Source organism: Muntiacus reevesi, chromosome 2 (assembly GCF_963930625.1).
Source record: "Muntiacus reevesi chromosome 2, mMunRee1.1, whole genome shotgun sequence".
Taxonomy (NCBI): Eukaryota; Metazoa; Chordata; class Mammalia; order Artiodactyla; family Cervidae; genus Muntiacus; species Muntiacus reevesi.
This window is the reverse complement of record NC_089250.1, coordinates 73,057,998-73,082,756: the sequence shown is the minus strand read 5'-3', so window position 1 is coordinate 73,082,756 and position 24,759 is coordinate 73,057,998. Positions and strand designations below refer to the sequence as shown.

The 24,759-nt window shown below is 48.1% G+C and overlaps 1 protein-coding gene and 1 non-coding gene across 3 annotated transcripts in view; one reads left to right on the top strand and one right to left on the bottom strand.

The window, feature by feature from the left end:
* Positions 1-24,759, top strand: part of SLC13A3 (solute carrier family 13 member 3) — an 87,242-nt gene that overhangs the window by 58,185 nt on the left and 4,298 nt on the right. For both annotated transcript variants that reach the window (XM_065922113.1, XM_065922112.1), the window contains exons 5-11: positions 3,435-3,620; positions 5,889-6,014; positions 9,546-9,641; positions 10,570-10,674; positions 12,346-12,443; positions 16,717-16,829; positions 24,244-24,405. In XM_065922113.1, coding sequence (XP_065778185.1) covers positions 3,435-3,620; positions 5,889-6,014; positions 9,546-9,641; positions 10,570-10,674; positions 12,346-12,443; positions 16,717-16,829; positions 24,244-24,405 — 886 coding nt within the window. The remainder of the gene's footprint in view (positions 1-3,434; positions 3,621-5,888; positions 6,015-9,545; positions 9,642-10,569; positions 10,675-12,345; positions 12,444-16,716; positions 16,830-24,243; positions 24,406-24,759) is intronic.
* TRNAR-CCU (transfer RNA arginine (anticodon CCU)) lies at positions 21,740-21,812 on the bottom strand. The gene has a single exon. It is a non-coding gene; the product is annotated as a tRNA-Arg (tRNA).

The following is a 24,759-nucleotide window of genomic DNA, read 5'->3' as shown; positions in this document are numbered from 1 at the left end:
TTAACCATCTACCCAGGCAGAGCTTCTGCTGAGTCCGTTGGAAAAGAACCAATCCCTACCCTCTGGAGCTCCATGTCCATTAGTTGCAGACCCCAGCCCCACTCTCAGTTCATTTCAGTTCAGTTGCTCAGTCGCGTCTGACTGCTTGCGACCCTGTGGACTGTAGCACACCAGGCCTCCCTGTCCATCACCAATTCTCAGAGCTTGCTCAAACTCATGTTCATCGAGTCAGTGATGCCATCCAACCATCTCATCCTCTGTCGTCCCCTTCTCCTCCTGCCTTCAATCCCTCCCAGCAGCAGGGTCTTTTCAAATGAGTCAGTTCTTTGCATGAGGTGGCCAAAATATTGGAGTTTCAGCTTCAACATCAGTCCTTCCAATGAACACCCAGGACTGATCTCCTTTAGGATGGACTAGTTGGATCTCCCTGCAGTCCAAAGGACTCTCAAGAGTCTTCTCCACACCACAGTTCAAAAGCATCAATCCTTCAGCTTTCTTTATAGTCCAACTCTCACATCCATACATGACCACTGGGAAAACCATAACCTTGACCAGATGGACCTTTGTTGGCAAAGTAACATCTCTGCTTTTTAATATGCTTTCTAGGTTGGTCATAGCTTTCCTTCCAAAGAGTAAGCATCTTTTAATTTAATGGCTGCAGTCACCATCTGCAGTGATTTTGGAGCCCCCAAAAATAAAGTAAGCCACTGTTTCCACTGTTTCCCCATCTATTTTTCATGAAGTGATGGGACCAGATGCCATGATCTTAGTTTTCTGACGTTGACTTTTAAGCCAACTTATTCACTATCCTCTTTCACCTTCATCAAGAGGCTCTTTAGTTCTTCTTCACTTTCTGCCATAAGGACGGTGTCATATGCATATCTGAGGTTATTTATATTTCTCCCAGCAATCTTGATTCCAGCTCGTGCTTCACCCAGCCTGGCATTTTGCATGATGTACTCTGCATAGATGTTAAACAAACAGGGTGACAATATACAGCCTTGATGTACTCCTTTCCCAATTTGGAACCAGTCCGTTGTTGCATGTCCAGTTTAAACTGTTGCTTCTTGACCCACATGCAGATTTCTCAGGAGGCAGGTAAGGTGGTCTGGTATTCCCATCTGTTGAAGAATTTTCCACAGTTTGTTGTGATCCACACATTCAAAGGCTTTGGCATAGTCAATAAAGCAGAAGTAGATATTTTTCTGGAACTCTCTTGCTTTTTCTATGATCCAATGGATGTTGGCAATTTTACCTCTGGTGCCCCTGCCTTTTCTAAATCCAGCTTGAACATCTGGAATTTGTTGGTTCATGTATTGTTGAAGCCTGTCTTGGAGAATTTTGAGCATTACTTTGCAAGCATGTGAGATGAGTGCAATTGTGTGGTAGTTTGAGCACTCTTTGGCATTGCCTTTCTTAGGGATTGGAATGAAAACTGACCTTTCCAGTCCTGTGGCCGCTAATGAGTTTTCCAAATTTGCTGGCATATTGAGTGCAGCACTTTCACAGCATCATCTTTTAGAATTTGAAATAGCTCAGCTGGAATTCCATCACCTCCACTAGCTTTGTTCGTAATGATGCTTCCTAAGGCCCACTTGACTTCGGACTCTAGGATGTCTGACTCTAGGTGAGTGATCACGCCATCGTGATTATCTGGGTCATGAAGTTCTTTTCTGTATAGTTCTTATGTGTATTCTTGGCACCTCTTCTTAATATCTTCTGCTTCTGTTAGGTCCATAATGTTTCTGTCCTTTATTGTGCCCATCTTTGCATGAAGTGTTCCCTTGATAGCTCTAATTTCCTTGAAGAGATCTCTAGTCTTTCCCATTCTATTGTTTTCCTCTATTTCTTGGCACCGATCACTGAGGAAGGCTTTCTTATCCTTCCTTGCTGTTCTTTGGATCCCTGTATTCAGAAGAACCCTGTATTTATCTTTCCTTTTCTCCTTTGCCTTTAGCTTCTCTTCTTTTCACAGCTATTTGTAAGGCCTCTTCAGACAATGATTTTGCCTTTTGCATTTCTTTTTCTTGGGGATGGTCTTGATCACTGCCTCCTGTACAACGTCATGAATCTCCATCCGTAGTTCTTCAGGCATTCTATCAGATCTAATCCCTTGAATCTATTTGCCACTTCCACTGTATAGTCGGAAGGGATTTGACTTAGGTCATACCTGAGTGGTCTAGTGGTTTTCCCTACTTTCTTCAAGCCCCACTCTGGGCCTCAGTTTTCCATCCAAACAAGGAAGGGGGTGCACAAGAGCCATTTCTGCTCTTATTCTCCTGTGGGGCTCGGTCTGGTTGGAGCCCCAGGTCCGAGGGAGCCCACAGGTGTCTGACCAGGCCTCTCACTCTGGATCATCAGGCCATGGCCTCTGTCTCCAGCTGCTTCCAGCCCTTCTCTTCCTTTTAGACCCCAGGTCACATCCCCACTACCCACTGGAGAAGGGGCCCTTCATGTTAATAATTAAGGCCCCAAGATATTTGAAGTGTCTTACATTCTTTTAAAAAAAAATTGATTTGTTACACAAAGACAATTCTTAATTTCATCCACTAATAAACATTTTATAATTGCACAAGTAAAAAGAAAAAGAACTCTTAAACAAAAAGAAAAATGTACTCAGCACCTCAGTCCCAAAGATAGATTAGAAGAGTTAAGTAAATACTGTTCTAGACCATTTATCTATATATGTGTGTGTGTGTTTGTGTGTGTGTGTGTGTGTGTATTTTTAACAAAATAACTGACCATGCTACATATGCCATTTTATAACCTATCATCTCAGCTAAGTGGATGTAGTGGATGTCTTTTCACCTCAATAAATTTGTGTCAGCATCATTATCTTTTAATTATGTAATTAACAATTTTTAACTTTATTATTTCCCAAACTACCCAACGGTACCAGGAAAATAAGCCAGAAAATACAAATAAAAAGTAAAAGAGGGGGAAAAAATCCATAGTTCCATCCCTGTGAAAGTCCCCAAAGCAGCTTTGTGTATACCATTCTAGAATTTTCTTAATACTCATATACTCATGAATTATGTGTATATTTTTAAAATAAAAGAAGCAAGTAGTGCTGTTACCTACCTTTTCACTTTATATAATGGGCATCTTTCATCTGAATAAATACTCATCTAAATCACCATTTTTAATAACTGCTTTGGTATTCCATCCAGAAACAGGATCGTCTTAATCAAGCCAATCGCTTTTTGATGGATATTTAAATTAAATTTTCCATTTAAGTTATTTAATACCAAGTACTAGTTTAGGACAACTTCTTAGAGTAGAACGCTGAAGCTGAAGGGTTGCACATTTTTAGAAGTGTTTGGCTCCTGTGCCAGTTGCCTTCTAGAAAGTCCACTTAGGTCTCCCATCCCGGGAAGTGTGTTTCTCCACAAGGCCAGGAATTCTGAATGGCTTCTCTTTGGGTCTGTTTAAAGCAAAGACTGCCCTGAGGAGGCAGAGGCCCCAGTGGATCTCCAGCCTACCTCCAAGAAGGAGGAGGAATATCGCAGGAACATCTGGAAGGGCTTCCTCATCTCCATCCCCTACTCAGCCAGCATCGGGGGCACCGCCACCCTCACGGGCACAGCCCCCAACCTCATCCTGCTCGGCCAGCTCAAGAGGTAAGAGCGCGTGCTCCCCATCCCCGATGCTGGGGTTTCTGCCTCTTCTTCTCCTCTCCTCCTCCTTCACCCAACATCCAGGGATGTGTCTTGGGTGTCTACCGTTGTCCAGGCTCTGGGGACCCAGCGATGCACAAAATCCAGCAAAATCCCTGCTCTGGGGAACTTCCATTCTGGTGGGAGAGACAAACAATAAAGGAAAAAGCAAGAGAATATATAGTATGTTGGCATCATACGTTATGAAATAAAATCGGGCAGAAGAAGGGGGCAGAGGTAACAGGAGTGGGTGCTGTTTTATCGAGGTTGGTCGGTATTGTGCATCCCTCTAATGTGGTGGTATTTGAGCAGAGACCTAGAAGTGAGGGGGTGAACTTTGTGGACGCAGGAGGGGAGAGCATCCCAGACAGAAGGAACAGCCTATACAAAGGTGGGAAGCAGCATAAAGACTGACCAGGCTGGGGTGCAGAAGGAAATTAGGTAAGAAGACCAGGGCAGTCATTGTCAGGAGAGTCAGAGGAGAGCTGAGAGCAGGGGGGTGACATGACGTGACATCTCCTGAAGCCAGCCCCAGTGGGAGGCACTGGTGTGTGGCTGTGATGTCCCGTGAGAAGCCTTACAGCCAGGCACGTGGACCAGCAGTGTAGTGGACGCTGCCAGGTAAAATCTCCCCATCACTGAAACTGTTCAAACAGAGGTTGCGTGGCCATTTGTCAGGGCATGATAATCAAAGAGATGGATTCTCCGATGGTTTGACATCAACTCCATTTTTCCAAACCCCTTAGTCTGAAGATGTTAAAAATCTTTGTATTTCAAGATTCTAAGTATTTTCAGATTCCAGGATTCTGAGAGGTGGGGTTTCTAAGATTTTGTTACCGTGGAGATGTGCCATATATTCAATTAATCCACATGAATCCGAACGTAAGCATTTGACAAACAAACAGCAACAAAATTTTCTGATATACAACATGGCTCCATGTGCTGGCCAACGTCTTTATCTGGTATTCAACCAAAGATTGAAGGATTTACAGGGATGATGGAGGAATAGCTAACTGCATTGGTCTTCCTGAGAGTGGGTTTGGTGTACGTAAGTCAGTTCTATACTTGTGGATAATCAAAGTTATTTTCAGGAGAAAACTTAAGTACATCCATGTCTTACCTCATAAGCTGATTTTAAAACCTTAACTCTCCACCCTGTTCTCAGATTCTCAAATCCTTTGATTTTAAGATTACATAAAGAACAGTGATTCTCGGTCATGGGTATGTTTTATAGTCTCCAGGGAAGGTGGAAAAAAATATGCTTGGGTCTCAACTGCAGAGATGCTGATTTCGGAGGTTGGGCATGGGGGCCAGGCACTGGTCTTTTCCCTGTTGATTTCAGCTCCCACTGCAAACCTTTGGTCTTTTCGTGTCCATTCTTTGAGCAAGGCCTGGCTGTGAGACTGAAAACCAGAAGCCAGGATGGTTCTGCTTCAGATGTGGGGACCAACTGGGGTGACCTGTTTGCCTCCCTGGTTAGCAGGAAGTGCCAGCAAAGGGGCAGTCGGCTGGGAGGACAAAGCGGGGTGTTCGGTGTTAGTTCTTGCTGGAGGCTGTCCACAGGGACGGACAGGGAAGATGGGGGCTCTGGGGCCCTCAGGGGCTAGTCCTGAGTTGGGGGATGGGGGACATGGGAAGGCATTTGCTGTCAGAGGGTTTTCAGGCTGCCTATTCGCTCTGATGTGAGCAAGTCTTGAAAAGAGATTAGGGGGAAAATGCTGGAACTTTAAGTAAAAGTATCCAACATGAAGGATTTTGAGTAAAGGGCATGCAAATTACATGCAAAGTGTATGCAACATTTAATTGCTTAAACCTGGACCTTCTTGTCGGGAAGGAAGGTATTTGAAAGGAATATGAGGTTTATACGAGGTTCTGATTTTCCAGCAGAGCACCTGGGGAGACAGGGAAATGGCTGCCCTGAGTGTTCGCCTTGGTGTTTGCTCCCCAGATACATTGTATTGGTTTATTCTGATCACACCTGATATAGGAACTTTATATTGGGTTGGCCAAAAAGTTCGTTTGGGTTTTTTTTTTTTTTTTCCAGACCATAAAAAAATGGAATGAACTTTTTGGCCAACCCAATATATTACTCAGAACATACAGGGGGTGGAATCGGAAGCCCTTCAGTCCCACTGAGTCCCGAGCACACTCCCTTTAGTTTTCCTCTGTAGGTGTGTGTGCGTCCATCCGTCCGCCTGATGGTGGCGGGCTCTCACCTCCTCTTTTCTCCAGTTTCTTCCCACAGTGCGACGTGGTGAACTTCGGCTCCTGGTTCATCTTCGCCTTTCCTCTCATGCTCCTGTTCCTGTTGGTGGGCTGGCTCTGGATCTCCTTCCTCTATGGAGGGATAACCCTGAGGTACCGGGCATTTAACTTGAGCTTTGCGGCAGATGGAGCCGGGCTGGAGTCCCAGCTTCCCGCTCCCTAGCGAGCGACCTTCCTAAGTCCTTCCAGTTTCCAGTCGGATGTGGTACCCGTAGTCATCCTGGCCTCCCAGGGAGTGGGGATTACAGGTGGGGTGGGATCTTGCCTGCTGAGCCCAGGCCCTGGGTGAATGTCACCCACCATCAATAATCACTCATCGTACTGTTCCTTAAGTCAGGTCCACACTCACACCACAGGAGATATGCAGTGTTTCTCATTTCACGGGCCCTCAGTACAGGAGGTAATTTGGGGCAGCCTGAGGACAAGGTATCAGATAACACTGACTCCGATAGTGAGAAAAATATTCCTCTATCAACGCTGCTTATGTTGGGGAGAAAGTCTCAGTAAGGTGGGGAAAAACTTTAACACCTCTCTAGCATTTCCAAATCATCCTCTTAAAAAAGGAAGAGCAAGCCTCAGGTCCAGAGATTTAGGCCAGCAGTGGTATCCAGCCAGATGTAATGATGTAGCTTTGCGTTCATGTCTTTATTTTTGTGGGTACTTTCTATGTGTGACAAGTGATTCTTGTTTGCTATTTATGGGAGTGATAGAAAGCTTTCTATTTAAATGTCTGCCTTTAGTTAAAATGCTAAATCTAGTTGGAGCCCATGGTACGTGGACATAGGAACTTTTGTGAAGGGAGTTATGAATGTGTCAGTTCAGTTCAGTTCAGTTGCTCAGTCATGTCCGACTCTTTGCGACCCCATGGACTGCAGCACACCAGGCCTCCCTGTCCATCACCAATTCCCAGAGTTTACTCAAACTCATGTCCATTGAGTCGGTGATGCAATCCAACCATCTCATCCTCTGTCATCCCTCTCCTCCTGCCTTCAATCTTTCCCACCATCAGGGTTTTTTCAAATGAGTCAGTTCTTCACATTAGGTGGCTAAAGTATTGGAGTTTCAGCTTCAGCATCAGTCCTTCCAATGAATATTCAGGACTGATTTCCTTTATGAATGTGTGGGTTTTGGGAAATACTAACATAGGAGCTACAGCTCAGGGCTGGAGTAGCAGGCATGTCATAAAGTCATTCTCTGACTCAGTCCCCTCACCTCTGTGGGTCTTAATTTTTCTCATCTGTAAAATGGGACCAGTAAGAGCTATTCTAGATCAAAGAGATATGAAAACCCCTTGAGAATAGAAAAGCTCTGACTGTGGTATTTCTTGACCCATCAGAGCAGAAATTTGGGGTTCAAAGCCTGGCTTAGCCCAGAGAAGCAAGCCCAGACACTGGACTCAGATAAACCAGAGTTCACATCATGGTTCTGCGTGACCTCGAGCGACTCTGTCCCCTCCCTGAGGCTTTCCCTCTTTAATTTTTTCACTAGTAGATAGGGGATAAAAATGAAGCCTGGGTTCCCTGGGTGGCTCAGTGGAATACAACTTCCCTGATCACTCAGTTAGTAAAGAATCCACCTGCAATGCGGGAGACCTGGGTTCGATCCCTGGATTGGGAAGATCCCATGGAGAAGGGAAAGGCTGCCCACTCCAGTATTCTGGCCTGGAGAATTCCATGGACTGTATAGTCCCTGGGGTTGCAGAACTGGACATGACTGAGCAACTTTCACTTTCAGTGGAAAAGAATCCACCTGCTATGTAGGAGACATGGGTTTGATCTCTGAGTTGGGAAGATCCCTGGAGATGGAACCAACTATCTGGAGGCAACCCACTCCAGTGTTCTTGTCTGGAAAATCCTCATGGACAGAGGAGCCTGGTGGGCTGCAGTCCATGGGGTCGCAAAGAGTCAGACACGACTGAGCGACTAAGCACACACGTTCCCCCACTTACAGTATATAAGGGACTTCTCTGGTGGTTCAGTGGTTAAGACCCTGTGCTCCCAATATGCAGGGCCTGGGTTCAATACCAGATCAGGGAACTATGATCCTGCATGCTCTATGGTGTGGCCAAAAAAATAAAAAATAAATACAACATATGAGAGCATCTGTTTCTGTGCAGCAAGGTAGATTTTTGCCAGTCTGATAAGAGAAAAATAATTTGCATTTACTTTAGGAGTAATTTTGAAGAACTTTTCATACTCAGGGATAAGATGAAAACTTTTCACATATTCATGGGAGACCCTGGTATTTCCTCTCCTGTGAATTGTTAAACTGTGTGTTTATATCCTTTGTGCATTTAAAAACTTGATTGCTGGCCTTGGTTGTATTGATTTCTAGTATTCTCTCCATATTGAAAGATTAGTGCTTATTTTGAGTATGAATTGTAACTTTTCCCCCTGATTTTTCACTTTGCTTATCATGCTGTATTCTGTGAGAAACTTTTAGAAACATTTTATGAGGTGAAATTCATTTTTTCTCATGTGGCTTCTGAATTTTCAGTTGCAGTTAGAAAGGTCTTCCTTCCCATTATAGGAGATCTGAAAGAACAGTCCCATGTTTTCTTCTAGTATTTTTGTATTTTTTCCATTTAAACCTTTTCATCTATTTGGAGCTTGTCCTTTAGGGTACAGTGTAAGGATGCAACTTTGGGGTACAGATTTGGAGTCAGTATTTTTTTTGTTCCAGATAACTATCGAGTTGTCTCAATGCCTTTTCCTGACACACAAATGTTTTTAATTTTAATGAAGTCAATTTATTTTTGTTTGCTTGTGATTTTTGTATCATATCTAAGAAATATGTGCCTAATCTGAGGCCATGAGAATTTTTCTCTATGTTTTCTTCTAAAAATTTTATATGTCTAGCTCTTCTTATATTTAGGTCTTTGAACCATTTTGAGTTAGATTTTGTATGTACCAAGAGGTAGGGGGTTCCACGTTCATCCTTTTGCATGTGGCTGTCCAGTTGTCTTGGGGCTTCCCATGTGGCACAGTGATAAAGTATTCTTGCCTGGAGAATCCCATGGACAGAGGAGCCTGCTGGGCTCCATGGGGCCTCAAAAGAGTCAGACATGACCGAGCAACCCCGCATGCACACGTGCATTCAGTCGTCTTAACACCGTTTGGTGAAAGACTGTTCTTTCCCCATTGAATGGTGTTGGTACTTTTATCAGAAATCAATTGACCAGAGAAGTGTGGGTTTATTTCTGGATGCTCTGTTAGAGTCCATTGATCTGTATGTCTCACATCATTGACTGAATAGATCATCTTTCCTACAACAAGCTGGGGCACCAACCTTATCATAGACTCAATCCCCATTTATGGTGGGGTCTATTTCTGGACTTTGTATTGTATTTCCTTGGTGTGTATGGTTTATTCCTGAGTCTGTTTGACCCCAAAAAAGATTGTAGCCTGGAATCCAAATGATCAGATCCCCATTTTTAAAAGACCATCCAGGCTATAGGTGGGCAGGACAGATTTTAGAAAGGGAACAAATAGGCAGGGTGACTACCCAGCAGACTGTCACGGAGTCTCCAAAACAGAGGCAAAGAGGCCTGGCCAGATGGAGGTGGGTAGCGGAAGTGCTTTAGGCTGCAATGGCCACTCCTAACTTTCCTGCTGTCTGTTTCAGGGGCTGTAGGAAGAAGAAATCTGAGCTCAGAACTGATGCAGAAAATAGGGCTCGAGACACGATTCGGGAGGAATTCCAGAGCCTGGGGCCCACCAAGTACGTGACACAGGGATCCTTGCTTGGGGTGGGAGGAGAACTGGGCACTAGACTTTCAGGAGAGCTACCTCTTGGGGACTGAGTCCAGAGGGAATTTCAGGACCAGTAGCCTGGGAGCCTGGAGACAGAGGGTAGCGAGATGACTAACACAGTCAGCCTCTTTCCCTGGCACCGGGGCCGACACCCCGAGGACCAGCAAACCTCTCAGGCTGGACTTGGAGTGGGGACGTGTCGCCTTCCTGCCTAATGCCTGCTTTCCCTCCTGGTTCATGGGATACCTGGCCCTGCCTCAGGTGGCTCCCAGGACCTTGTTTAGTGCATGTTAAAGTGAAAATAACCAAGAGTCAGCAGGTCCACACACAAGGTCTGACTCTGCTACTAACTTCCTGGGTGGCCTTGGGCAAAGCACTAACCCTCTCTGGGCCCTGCTTCCTGGTCTGTGAAAGGGGCTCCCTGGGTAGATATTTACTCCAGCATCTGGGGAGCCTCTCTTCTGCCTCTGTCTGCCCCTCTCTCCACGTGCGTCCCTCTCGTGTCTGCCCCATTCTGGATATGTGACTGTCCCTCCCTTGCCTGCCTCTCTGTTCCCGTCAGTTTCCTTCCTCTCTGTTTTTCCGACTCTGTCTCGCTCTCTTTCTCTCTCTGGATTGTCCCTAGGACTCTGGGGATGATATGAAGAGTTTGCAGGGAGGCGGGCCCGATGCTCAGGAAGGATGCTGGGGGATTGTGGAAGCCCCAGGAAAGGCACCCCTTACACCCGCACTCCCCGCCCTCGCTCTCGGGACCACGAGGCGGTGAACTGCTGCTTCCGACTCTCAGAGGCAGGGCCTGGGCTCAGTCACCACCGGCGGGCCGCCGCCCCAGGCCTTCCCTTGCAGCTCTCAGGCCAAAGGCCAAGGTCCCCGTGGTGTTCACATCTCTGTCGCAGGTTTGCCGAACAGGCCGTGTTCATCCTGTTCTGCGTGTTCGCCATCCTCCTCTTCTCCCGGGACCCGAAGTTCATCCCTGGCTGGGCCAGCCTCTTCACCCCTGGGTGAGACTCTGGGAACCCGTGGGATGGAGTCCAACGGGGGAGCCTCGGGGCTGGGCTGCCCGGAGCTGAGGAGGCAGTGCCGCTGGGGAGAGCTGGGCTAGGTTTCCGCCTCTCATCCCGTGTGGTTATTACCAGTTCCTTATTTGCTCTCAGAAGAGCTTAGGTCTGGGTGATAAGACATCTGGGTTTTCGTGTGATAAGAGGTCTCCCTTTGGAATCAGACAAAACTGGGTTCGAATCCAGTTCCGCCACTACAGCCTGTGTAGCCCTGAGCACGTGGTTCGTTCATTCATTTGATTATTCATTCAGTCAATCAACTTTTACTGAGCACCTATTGTGTGCTCAGCTGCCCCACATGTGGGATCTTCCTGGACTGGGATGGAACACATGTCCCCTGCAGGTGGATTCTTAACCACTGGACCACCAGGGAAATCCCAAAAAACTTGCTTTTTTTTTTTAGTTTACAAGATATCTCAGTTGTATTTCCATGTCAAACATAACATTTGATATTATTTTTTATCTTTTTTTAACAAGCAACGGATACTTCATTATACATATATGATAATACACAATTTATTTAACCATGTCCCTACTAAAAATCCCTCACCCCCTTTTTTTTGCTCTTATCAGTAATGAACATCCTGGTACATAATCTGTATACAAGAGCCCAATTATTCCCTGAAGATAAATTCCTAGATCAAGGGGTATTCACACATAAAGTTTTGAAAGGTACTGCCAGCTCCCCCTTCAGAAAGTTTATTTTCCCACCAATAGCCTGTGTTTCTCAACATTCCCATTAGATACTGTCACCCTTTTCACGTTTTACTTGTCTGTTACCACATGTTTTCATCTGTGTTTCTCTATTACATTGATACTGACCATCTTTCCCAGTTTCTTGGCCATTTGAATACCCTTCTCCCCAAATGTGTGGGCTGAAAGCGCTTTTGTTGGCACTTGGCTCTGTGCTTCACTGAACTCAGAGCCAGAAATATCTGAGTTCAAGGTCATCTCTTCTACAGACCATGGTCTGGCCCTGAGCAAGCTGCTGCTGTTCTCTGAGCCTCAGATTCCTTATTTGATAGGGAAGATCCCTGCCCCCGAGGACTATCTCTGAGACTTCAGTGGGCTTGATATCCCCACAGGACATGCTGTGGATTCTTAGAAGGTGGCAGTGAAGTTTTGAGGGGTTCTGCGGTGGCTCCATCTGGGCTCTGCCCGTGTGAGCTGCATCTCTGGGTCGCATCTTTGCGTGCTAAGCTGCCCACCCCAGGAGGAGTGCAAACAGGAGCTGAACAAATACATTCAGGGCTTCACAGGGGCCCTGGTTACAGTGATGCATAGGCGTTCCATAGACTCCAGTCTTCTGCGTCTCTTAGATTCTCCCCTCCTTGATCAAATCCCTCTTCCTAGGGTCCTTGAAGTGGGAGGATAAACATTGGTTTGGCTCCAGCAGAGTCTAAACACCCCAGGGAGCTGTGGATAAAGAGCTTTCGCATCCACGGGCGGTTCGCGTCCCTGCCGAGCGCAGTGCGGAACACAATCGGTGGCCTCCAGCAGCGTCCCCTTCCCAGTGGGCCGCATTCCCTTCCACGAATCCTCATTTGCAAAGCTGCCAAACCCTGGCCGGCCGAGATGCCCAGGGTCACACGCTTTGGGGCCTTGTCCTTCTAGGTTTATTTCTGATGCTGTCACCGGCGTGTCCGTTGTCACCATCTTGTTCTTCTTCCCATCACAAAAGCCGTCCCTCAAGTGGTGGTTTGACTTTAAAGGTAAGGTGGGCAAGGCCGGGGTGCCGGTGGTCTGGAGCGTGGTGATCAGTGGCCTGAAGGCGGGGCCCTCCTGAAACTGACAGCCCCATTGTACAAACCGCACGATCCTGCCTCTTGGGTCTCCCTGTCTGAGCTTCAACCACGTCTGGGTACAGAGGTGCCAGAGGGGACAGTCCAGGGCAAGGGTTAGCAGGTAGAGTCTCTGGGTCACACCCAGCTGGCTGGCTGTTTCTGTACAGTCCCTGAACTTAGAATAATGGTTTTCACATTTTTTAAATGGTTGAAAAGAATAAAATATATATATATATATATATATATATATTTCTGACTTGTGAACATAACACGAAATTCAAAATTTCAGTGTCCACAAATAAAATTTTTAATTTCTTGAAGAAGAAATTCATGGACATTTATTTTCTTTAGTCATGTAAGTGCCTCTACAATAGCCTCGGCTCTACCCAGAAAAACTCTGGGCCCAAAGCAAGAGCCTAAGGAGCCAGAGATGGAAATCTCCTGCTGGGTTTTAAACGGATAGGAAGCAGGGGGACTGCGGCAAACCTAGACCCAGGCGTTCAATTTCAGCCTTAGGAAATCACTGAGCACCCAAACCAAAACGTCTGTAGGCTGGCCTTCAGATCGCCAGATTATAACCCCACTGGGGTTTTAGCTGGTGTCTGCAGAAGAAAGTGCCAACATCTGCTCCTGGTGACAGGCCGTGGCTGGCCCATCACCCTCTGAGGCTGTGGGATGAGCTCTGGGCCAGAGGTCAGGAAATAGGGGTTGTGATCTCACCATCTTCTATTGCTGGGGGAAGAAAAGTCTATTCCAGCAGCAGCTCCAGTTTCCAGGAGGAGAGGTTTGTATGTGTGGAGCATAGTGTAAGGATGAGCCAGGAGCTCGTCTCCCAGAGACCCACAGGCACTTACTGTAGCAGAGGTGGACCTCAAGTCTTGGGGTCAGGTGGCTCAGACCGTGGGCTTTGAGGCTGTGCCACTGAACGGGATTCAGATGTTCTCTTCCTCCCTGCTTCTCTGTCTTGCTTCCAGCTGGCTTTCCTCACCATCCACTCCCTGTATCATTTCTTGGTCTGTTCAGAGTTTCTTGGTAGCTCACACAGTAAAGAATCTGCCTGCAGTTCAGGAGACTCGGGTTTGATCCCTGGGTCAGGAAGATCCCCTGGAGGAGGGCATGGCAACCCACTCCAGTATTCTTGCCTGGAGAATCCCATGGACAGAGGAACCTGGCGGGCTACAGTCCATGGGGTCCCAAAGAGTTGGTCATGGCTGATTGTCTAACACTTTCACTTTTTCAAACTTTTTTTTTCCAGAGTTTTTCCTGTTTCTGAGCTTTGACATCTGTGTAACTTCTACTTCATTAGCGTTCCTGCCTAAGTCTAGCTTCTGTTCCCTGGCAGAGTGGTCCCCCCCACAGTACCTACTCCCTCTGCTCCTCCTACTTCCTGCCTCAGGTTTCTGTCCCTCGAAGCATCGAGTCCCACACACTTTCTGCTCCTCTCCTAAAGCGCTGACTTGAGTACTCAACACCCATGTCTTCCACGCAGCCTTAGAGAGTGGTCCGTCAGTTCTCATGGAGAGAAAGTGACTTGATCAAGGTCACTCCGCCAGTTAAAAAGAGACGGAGGTGAACCTCAGACATCCAAGCCAAACTTGATTTTCTCCATCTTACGCACTGTCTCCCATTCCTCTGCGGGTCTGACTGGTACTTGCAGCCCCCTTTATGATCGCTTCTCAAGTACTGATGCTCTGCCTACTGGGTGCTGTGTGTGGGTGATGATGAAGAGGGGGAGGAAGGCGAGGAGGAGGCGGCTGTGGATGACGTTGAGGTGGAGAAAGAGGGTGCCCGTGATGTTGGTGATGATGATCGCTTCCACTTCCTCTCTGCCCAGCAGGCTCTTCCTCCAGACATCTGAATGGCTCACTCTGTCACTCTCCAGACTCTGTCCTAAAGTCACCTCCCCAGAGAAGCTTTCTCTGACTACACCATCTAGAAAAGCACTCCTCCTTTGCACTCTCAGTCTCTTTCCTATATTTTCTTTTTAATTTTTTCATATCACATAAAATTTCCCAACATGATACATGTATTGATTTATCACCTGCCTCACTTATTGGGACGTAAGTTTTCCAACAGGAGGGTTTTTCCCTGTTTTGGCCACTTCCATATCCTCAGGGGCTAGCGTAGGTCCCCAATACACTCTTGCTAATTAAATGACCAAGGACTCGCTCCGGCCACACCCCATGCTGAGTCCGTTGCACACACGGCCCATGTCATTGTCCGAACTCGTCTCCAGGGAGGTACTGTTGCTCCCTTTTGCAGACCTTTGAAGCTCAGAGAGGTAGAGGCACTCGGCTCAAGTCACACAGCTGAATGGCAGAGCCAGGACTGAATTCTAGTTCAACCTCAAAGTCTGTTCCTTCAGCTCCTGCTCTAGACAGCAGAGAGTATAAGGTAGAGCCAGAAGTGAGAAATTCAGTCAGAGGCTGCGTTTATAAGAAACAGTGCCAAGGGCATGGTTGGGTGGAAAGATAATAAAGGCAGTAACAGCTGACTTCACCATATGGTGAGCAGTTTTATAAACTCTCACCACTTAACTCACTTAACCTCATTATCTTAACTCGCTTAAACTCATCCTCAGGGCCTCCCCCCTCTGCTTGTACAACCCTTACCTTCTAGGTGGGTCACTTTTTCAGACCTTGGCTGCCTCTTTGGTGAACTACTATTTTATCACTTAAAGGCCAAGGGCTGGGCCACCTGCCTCTTCCAGCTCTGGGCTTACTCATACTTGGGTTTGGCCCACGAATCCACTGGCAGTGTGTGACATCAGAACCACATGTGGTTCTGTGGGCACCCGTGGGCTGCGTGCATCTCCTACGTGCTAAGTCACTTCAGTCATGTCCAACTCTTTGCAACCCCATGGACTGTTTAGCAGAGGGGCTTTATTAAGTAGCTTCGGATTGTCTTTGTTATCCAGTTAGAAACTTTTGTTTTAGAGAGCCAAGCTATAAAATTTTGAAAAACACCAAAAAGGGGAAACAAAAATATCAGAGAATGTTTAACCAGGGACTGTCCTGGCAGCGGGGGAACCTTGAATGGGCCAGATCCATCCTCCTCCAGGGAGGCTGCTGGCAGCCCGCAGTGAGAAGGCCTGGTTCCAGGGAACTTGCTCAGTGCCAGACACTGGGCTCCATGTGTTGTATATATATCATCTGACACGTGTTTATGGAATGACTTCCAGGTGTCAGGCAGCTGTGAACTGAACCAAAGTGTCCCTCCGCCCACGGCTCCATCACTGCCTCATCAGTGCCCACAAGGAGCTTGCTCAGTGCCAGACACTGGGCTCCATGTGTTGTATATATATCATCTGACACGTGTTTATGGAGTGATTTCCAGGTGCCAGGCAGCTGTGAACTGAACCAAAGTGTCCCTCCGCCCACGGCTCCATCACTGCCTCATCAGTGCCCACAAGGACCTACCAGCTTCCATTACTGGGTCAGGGGTCAGCTGAGGAGATGGGGGCTCTGAGAGGCAAGGTCATGTTCCAGGGACCTGCAGTGAACCAGGGTCCAGGAGGACGCTCTCAGTGCAGGGATGACAAACTATCGCCCGTGGGCCAATCCGGCTGCCACCCGCTTTGTAAATAGAATTTCGGGGAAACGCCGCCCCGTCCACGTGAGTCTGCTCTCTCTGTGGCTGCTTCCGTGCTTCCGCGGTAGCGTGACCGCAACAGAGACCTGCAGAGCCTGTATTAGTGGCCTCTCCAGCCCTTTTCAGCAGAAGTTCGCCAACCCCTTGTTCTATTCACTGCAGACATCCCTGCTTTTGAAGAAATACAGTTGTCTCATAACTCCATGGACCAGACATTCCCGCTGTGTCTACTCTCCTGAATTTCCTTCCTCTTTTTTTCTCCTCTCTGTACATGTTCAGCTACAAAGGGGACCTTCTCTTCCTTAAACAAGGGTGAAAATAACAGTTACCCAGAAGGGCTGTTAGGAACTGAAGGATGTTCTGCATGTGAACTGCACAATCCCAGAAGATTCTGAGTACAGTAAATGCCCTGTCATGATGCTTGTGGCTTTTTTCCCGGAAACTCCCAAATCGGATGCTGAAGCCAGATTGTGGCTTCCTGGAGACCCCCACGTGTCCCCTCCTCTGGCTGAGGGTCCTGAGAGTGTGTCGGGTCCCTTCCCTGCCGGGGGTAGGAGGATGGGTGGAACTGGGTATCCCCTCCCAGGCTGAGTGTCTTCTCTCCGCCCAGCTCCCAACACAGAGACAGTGCCTTTGCTGACGTGGAAGCGGGCTCAGGACACGGTGCCCTGGAACATCATCCTTCTCCTGGGAGGGGGCTTCGCCATGGCCAAAGGCTGCGAGGTAAGAGGGGCAGGTGGCCGGCAGCTCGGGGAGGTGAGCGCCCGTCCTGGGGCAGCTGCAAGCGGGGGGCTGAGCGAGCCCCACCGGCCGCGCAGACGCCCCACCTCCCACGTGGGGGTGATCACAGCTCCGTGCCCTGCCTGGAGAGGAAAATGGTGCAGTGTGGAAGCCCGAGGATGCAGTGTGGAAGCCCGAGGAGCTGGCAGTGGGTATTATACTAGTACTGCTAGTACTAATATCATGACCCGAGGGTCCTGTGAGGACAGAGTGCTCACCCTAGCAGGCTGACCCTGCAACAGGCACTGTTCAATGCTCTCTGCTCATATTAGTGTATTTAAACCTGCCAGCAAGCCTATGAGGTAGATGCCACTGTTATCCCCATTCTGTAGATCAGGAAACTGAGGCACAGAGAGGTAAGTAACTTGCCTGAGGCCACACAGCTGTGTCCTCAGGATTACAGGCCAGGCAGTTTGGCTCTAAAGCCCAGATATTATGAATATTAACTACTTGGTGTTACTACTAATGCGGTTCTAAAGGGCTCTGTGAGCGCAGAGGCAGAGCCAGGACTAGACCGAGGTGAGCAAGGCAGAGACAGAGCAGAACCTTGGGAGAAACACGTTCTCAGCGCAGCCAGACCTGCTCAGTGGAGGTGCAGCCTCAGTGTCCAGCAGGTGGTGACTAGTAGCTCATGAAATCTCCACACTGACCCTCAGGGCTAGGGAATATCTTTATCCCCATTTTACAGGTAGGAAAACTGAGGCCTGGAAAAACTAAGCAGCTCTCTTAATGTCATGCAGTTGCCCTCTGCTTAGGCGCTGAGGTTTGAACTTCAGTCCATCTGATTTCAGAGCCCAGCCTCTTAACGCTCACTCTTGAGAACTTCCCAAGTGCCAGGCACCTCGGGAAGCACTACGCAAATACTGACTCCGCTGATCTTCAAAGGCAGCACTGAAGCAGGTATTGTGGTCGTTCTCATTTCAAAGATGAAACAGAGGCAACTCAAGGCTGAGTAAGTTGCCGACGTTTGTGCAGCCAGAGGCCAGCAGAGTGGTATTTGAACCCACAACTCATGAAGCTGGGCCCTACCCTACCCCCAGATTTCAAAACACAGCCAGTTAAGGGTCAATCGGAAATTAAGGTAAAAGAAAGCTGAAATTACTTCTCAGCTTGTTTACTTCTTAAAATTCAGGATTTTCAAAATATCATTAATTTATTTTTATTTGGCTGGGCTGGGTCTTTTTTAAGTCATTCAGTCGTGTCTGACTCTTTGCGACCCCATGGACTGTAGCCTACCAGGCTCCTCTGTCCATTGGATTTTCCAGGCAAAGGTGCTGGAGTGGGTTGCTGTTTCCTTCTCCAGGGGATATTCCTGACCCAGGGATCGAACTTAGGTCTCCCGGAATTGCAGGCAGACGCCTTACCATCTGAGCCACCAGTCTTAGCTGTGTCACGAAGGATCTCCCGTGACAGCACACCAGTTCTCTAATTGTGGCACAAGGCTTCCAGAGCTCACAGGGGGCAGAGCTGGGATTTGAACTTGTTGGACTCCTCTCACTATTGCCTCTTGCTTGGGACATATCAGGGAAGGCTTCCAGGAGGAAGTGGCATGTTAGCCAGGTCTTAGGAGGCCGTGCAGGGCAAAGGTGGAAAGCGTGGGTGTGGACCCAGGCCTTCTAGGTTGGAGTTGGTCCTCCACCTCTGAGCTGTGTGCCTCCATTTCCTAATCTGTAAAATGGGCACAGTAATGGTGCCCATCGCATAGAGCTGTTTCAGTTACTAAGTGGATTGGAAAAGCAGAGGTTCTTGCCCTGAGCAACTCAGTGGAAACGGTGCCATTTAACAAGATGGCATGGTCCTCACCTCACCCTGAGCCTGACCTGCACCCCAGAGGTTTCTCTGAGCTCGGAGTGGAGGACAAAGCCCAGCTCACAGTGGGGGCTGGGCTGCAGGACCGCTGAGCATGCTGGAGAGGCCAGTCTGGCTCCCGGCCCAGCCTTGGGCAGCCGGCCGGGGTTTCTGTGCAACAAAGACTGTGTGTGACAGCGGCCCCCTCCGCAGCCCCTGCTCGTACCATCCCCGCCCCAGGCGGCCTGTCCCAGGAGGGGCCAGAGTGCTCGTGGCACGTCCTACTTCCCAGCCCCTGACCAGTGCCCTCGCCGGGTCACCGCCGGGCCTCCCGAGGCTTGGAGGCCCTCGGACCAGGCCCACAGTGAGCCTGGATGTGGAGACGCCCACCTGCTGGTTCTGAGGGGCTGGAAGCAGACCCCAGTGCTTGCGCTGAGCTTGAGTAACTTGCTTAAATCTGCTTGCTGTTCACACCAGTTTCCTCCTGCTGCAGAACTGTCCGTGACTCCCGCATGTAGTTAGACTCTAGTCTGAAGGCTTGCCTGGACCTCCAGAGAACGGCCCCCGCCCATCGCCCCGACATCAGCTCTTATCTCTGTCCCCTGGGGCTCCTCTTCAGCCCCCTGGCCTGCTCCTCAGCCACACTAAACTCATTTGCACCCCCAGGACCTTTGCGCCTGCTTCCTCTCTGCCGAATGCTCTTCCCTGAGATCTCTGAGTCCTTACCCTCAGGTCTCGGCTTCAAGGTCACATCCTCAGAGAAACCCTTTCTGGCACCATATCTAAGGTAGCCTCCCCCCACACAGCCCGCCTCTCTCTCTTATCACCCTGATTACTTCCTGTAGCCGCATCTACCCCTCGGGTCGTGGGCATCCCCGGTGGCTCAGTGGTAAAGGATCTGGCTGCCAGTGCAGGAGGTGCAGGTTCAACCCTGGGTTGGGAAGACACCACCCCTCCCCAACCCTGGCTCCAGAGAAGGGAATGGCAACCCATGCCAGTATTCTTGCCTGGGAAATCCCACTGACAGTGCGGCCTGGCAAACTACAGTTCATGGGGGTCACAGAAGAGTCGGGCATGACTTAGCAACTAAACAGCAAACAGCTACCCCGCCCCCCAGGAAATTCTGTTCATTTGTTTATTGGTGTCCATGAGGGCAAGGACCATATCTGTCTTCTCCATCGCTCTTCTAGGCATCTAGAAAAGTCCTGGTACCTAACATGCTCGCTCAGTAAGTATTTGTTGGACATGACCTGTAAAATGGGATGTTCTGAGGACTGATGACATGAAGGATGGCAAGTACCTGGCAGGGGGCTGATGCAGAGGGCTCACCACTTTTATTGTTATTGTAGTTTTACTGTCTCATGAATTAAACATTGGTCTAATTCTGGCACCTTTATGTACATCTCGTTTAATCTCTATCCGCAACAAACTTATCTACAAATATATTCAGGTGATACAAGTTGGTATTAGATCAGGGTGGAACAGACCCTATAGGCAAGTAAAAACATGTGTATTCTCCTGAATCCCTCATTTTCTGCTGGAGAGTTATTATTATTGCTGTTCTTACTGTTCTTATCATTTTATTGAAGAGGTAGCATTATGAAGTAAGAGCCAAATTCTGAGCACAAAATTCCAAACCCATTTCACTTATTTGAGCATATCACAACCTTTGTGCCTCGGTTTCTTCAACCATAAAATATAGAAAACTGTACTGCTTCATCCCTGCCAGATGGCACAGTGGTAAGGAATCTGCCTACCAATGTAGGAGATGCAGAAGACACAGGTTTGTTCCCTGGAGGAGGGCATGGCAACCCACTCCAGTATTCTTGCCTGGAGAATCCCATGGACAGAAGAGGCTGGAGGGCTACAGTCCATGGGGTCACAAAGAATTGGAACGACTGGGCACACACTCACCCACATCACCACTCCTTCGTGGACTTGTTCTGAAGATTAATAAGTTAATGTTAGCAAAGTACTGAGGAGAGCTCTCAGCATAGAATAAACACTGTATTAAGTGTTTGTTAAATAAGTAATAGTAAGCCCTGTTTGGTACTTATTATATATAGGAATTATTTTTACCTGTACTTTGAAGAAAGCAAGGAACAGAGACGTTCATTAATTTGCCCGATGCCACACAGCTTGTAACAGTACAGTGGTTTGAATGCTCATGTATGCGCATGAAGTCTTTTCTTCTTTTCCTTTAGTCAAGTTCACTGACTCTCTCCACTTAAGAATTCTATTTTTTTACTATCAGTCTTTTGTAAAATATTTATTACTTTATTTATTTATCTAATTTGGCCGCACTGGGTTTTAGTTGTGGCATGCAGGACTTTTAGTTGCATCTTAACTGCAGGACCAACAGGGAAGTCCCTACCCGAGAACTCTTATGCCGATTTGTGCATACACAGCTGAGCCTACTGTCTTTTATGAGGCCTTTAAAGAGATTCTTCAAGGTTTTCTATGGAGATTTCAACCTGAAACATTTCACTTCTACCATAACACTCTCCTTTAAGATCTGATCCTTCTGTATATAGCGAGATCAGGAAGAAAGGACCTCATGGCAGTGAGAAAGGAGGAGAAAGAGGGGTCACCGTCCTGCCAGCTCTGCCTTCCCCTCTCATCCTGCATCAGTGGCCTCGGGCACCTCTTGGCATCCCTGGGGGCTGTAAGGAACGGTTTGACAACCACTACTCAAAGCAGTTTCTTGAGTGTCCCACCACTGCTCCCACCACCGCTGGCATCTCGTGACTTGATGCCACTAATGGCCAATGACATGTTGTGGGCACTCACCTGGCACCCAAGCACTTTTCTAAGTGCTTTAGAGATTAGTTCCTTTTCTCCCAACCATAACCCCCTAAAGTGAAAGTGAAAGTCGCTCCGTCGTGTCCGACTCTTTGCGACCCCATGGACGTCTCCAGGCCAGAATACTGGAGTGGGTAGCCTGTCCCTTCTCCAGGGGATCTTCCCAACCCAGGAATCAAACCCAGGTCTCCCGCATTGCAGGCGGATTCTTTACCAACTGAGCCAGCTGAGCCACAAGGGAAGCCCAAACGTTGAAGAGCGGCTGCCCAACGTGGGTCTTGAACCCACAACGCTGGGATTAGGAGTCCCACGCTCTACCAGCTGAACTAGCCGGGCAGTTCTGTAACCCCCGAGGACAAGCACTATCGGAACCGAGGCACAGAAAAGTTAAGCTACTTGCAGAGGAAGACACAGCCGGAATGGATGAAGGCGGGCGGACAAGCCTAATCTGCTCCCAAAGCCCTTTGTCCTCACCCCCTGGGCATGCCCCTCTGCCCTCGAGAGTCCCTGGGAAAACCTGTGGCTATGTTTCCATGGAAACAGAGCTTCTGATTCCTAAGGGAACAGGAAAGGGCAGGTGAAGCCCCCTGAGTCCCCCCGAGAGCAGCTGGGGGGGTCTCCTCTCTCGCGAAGCTGCCAGACCTCCCTCCAGCTACGGAAACTGAGCCAAGGCCCCAGTGGCCGGGGAGAGGTTGGCTGGGAGCCTGGCACCCAGAGGCCCGGCTACAGGGAAGCTCTTGGCTCCTCATTCATCTAAGTCATTAATATTCCCTCTCTCCAGCCCTTCTCCATTTAATTACATACACTGCCGTCAGTCTCTTTGCCAGAGCCGTGGCCTCTGAGAAAAACTAGTGGCCCCATTTTCCCCTGCAGAGTTCCTTGCACCATAGGAGGGGCCGGGGTCTGGACTCTGCCATGCACTATAATTTCCAGGTTATCAAACAGTGCGGATGTGGAAGAAGAACCTTACTTTTTATAAGGTCTCTTCTAGGGAAAACTATCTTTAAGCATTTATTATTCATCCCTTGAAGGTAACTTTTAAGTCATGGCGTCAAATAAAATAATTTATTTGTGTCAAAACAGTATACTGTATTCTAGAATCCACTACGAAACTTCGTTTCTAAGCTTTGTCAGCAAAGCTGTCTAAACTTGTCAGCAAATTTTCTATTCAACACAAAAGAAATGCATACATGTTCTCTGATAAGCCGAAGTGTGTTAGTACCAAAAGATATTGCACTGATAAAAGGGCTGTGGTAGACATACACTTGGCCAAATGTCAGGGGTCTAACCCAACCCTGGCCTTGATCCGCTCCGAAGCCTACAACTGCTTTATCTTTGTCAAGAAAACGACCTACAGGTGGCGCCCCTGTAGCCTTATTGGTATATTGCCGCTAGCACCACCAGGGGGCAGCATCGAGCACAATTTTGCATCCGTTTTCCGCTTTGGGGACTTAACGGAAGGTGCATTGGATTCTGGGTTATTAAGGATACATTTGAAGCCTGGAGGGCAGAAGCGGGAGAGTATCATTATTAAATACCCGCAAGTAGAGTAATTCCTGGAGAAGTCAGCAGAGAGAGAGAGCTTGGAGATAATTCTGCAGCATTGATGGCAGGTGGAGTCTGGAGTCAGAGAGGGGACAAGCAACCTGGTCTTTACTGCCCTGGGGAGCTGTGGTCAGCTCTGGACACTGCTCTTCATTAAGAGGCGCAGTGACAGTCTGGTGTGTCCACTGGAGAGTACGTGGTGACAGGGCGCTTTGCAGGAGAGTGTTAGTATACTGACTCCATGGCCCTGAGTGCAAAATACATCGTAAGTCAGTATTTTGGGGACACTGAGCAAGTCACAAAAACTTCACCAAGTTAGGATTCCTTCTCTGTAACACGGGAAGGAGTGTTTACTTTGCTGAATGGTTAGTGATTCTTATGCTAATGAATAATAATACAAATAATAATGCAGTGTTTGTGTACCATCATTGTAATAATCATCATAAATGTCTTTATTGTTGTGGCCAGGTGGTAAAGAATGTGCCTGCAATACAGGAGACGTGGGTTCAGTCCCTGAGTTGGGGAGATCCCCTGGAGAAGGAAATGGCAACCCGCTCCAGTTTTCTTGCCTGGAGAATCCCATGGACAGAGGAGCCTGGTGGGCTATAGTCTGGGGTTGCAAAGAGTCAGACATGACTTAGCAACTGAGCACTCACACATTCATTGTGTTGTATTTGACCTCTAGCTGATGCATGTTTTCTATTATATATGATATATATATCATATATATTATATGTTTAATATGTACTGATACATAATAATTATAAATTTTAATAATGAATATTTTGTATAAACATGTTAATATTTTTGGAATTATCCCAGGTGATAATTAGTTATCCAATAGTTATCCAATAACTATCATTGGAGGGATGAGAAGATTTAACATGGAAGATCCAGTGCCCCTCTCCCACTCAAGTTAGGGCTACCCGAAGCAACCGAACTATTGGGAGAACCGCATGGATTATTTGAAGGACCCAGGGGTGTGGGCCCTGGGCCTGTGGAGTATGGAGTAGAGAGCAGCTCAGGAAGCAGAGAGGCTGACTGAATATGTGACCTTGGGCAGCTGACCTACCCTCTCTGAACCTCAGTCAATCTGTCTGTGAAAGAGTGTAGTTGTCATCGCTGTAGCCAATCCTAACCGCTTCCACCTGGCCCAGGCTCGGGGGTGGCAGCCGGCAGTGGGCTGGGTGTGAGGAGGTGCTCTTGCTTCCTCCCTCCGCAGGAGTCGGGGCTGTCGGCGTGGATTGGCGGGCAGCTGCACCCCCTGGAGAACGTGCCCCCGGTGCTGGCCGTGCTGCTCATCACCGTGGTGGTCGCCTTCTTCACCGAGTTCGCCAGCAACACGGCCACGATCATCATCTTTCTGCCCGTCCTCGCGGAGCTGGTGAGGGTCCTGACAGGGTCCTGGGACGGGAGGGCAACATCCCTCCCCAATACAGGCTCACGAGTCTCGTCCTTGATCCTGGGAGCTCCACGGGGGGCCACAATTGTCATCATTCTCATCCAAAATGCATAAAAGTGTCAGAACCGTGATTTTTAAAAAATATTGTCTTTTTTTTTCTCTAAGAAATGCATAAACAGTAAATATTTTCAAAGCACACCAGAGGGCCTCCTTTGGGAAAAGCAACCCATGGTGACATAAAGAGTTTTCTAGGAAAATAGAAATGACCAAATATGGACTAAAAAGAAGTGGAAAATCTGAGTAGACAGATAACCATAGCATAAATTCTAACAGGAG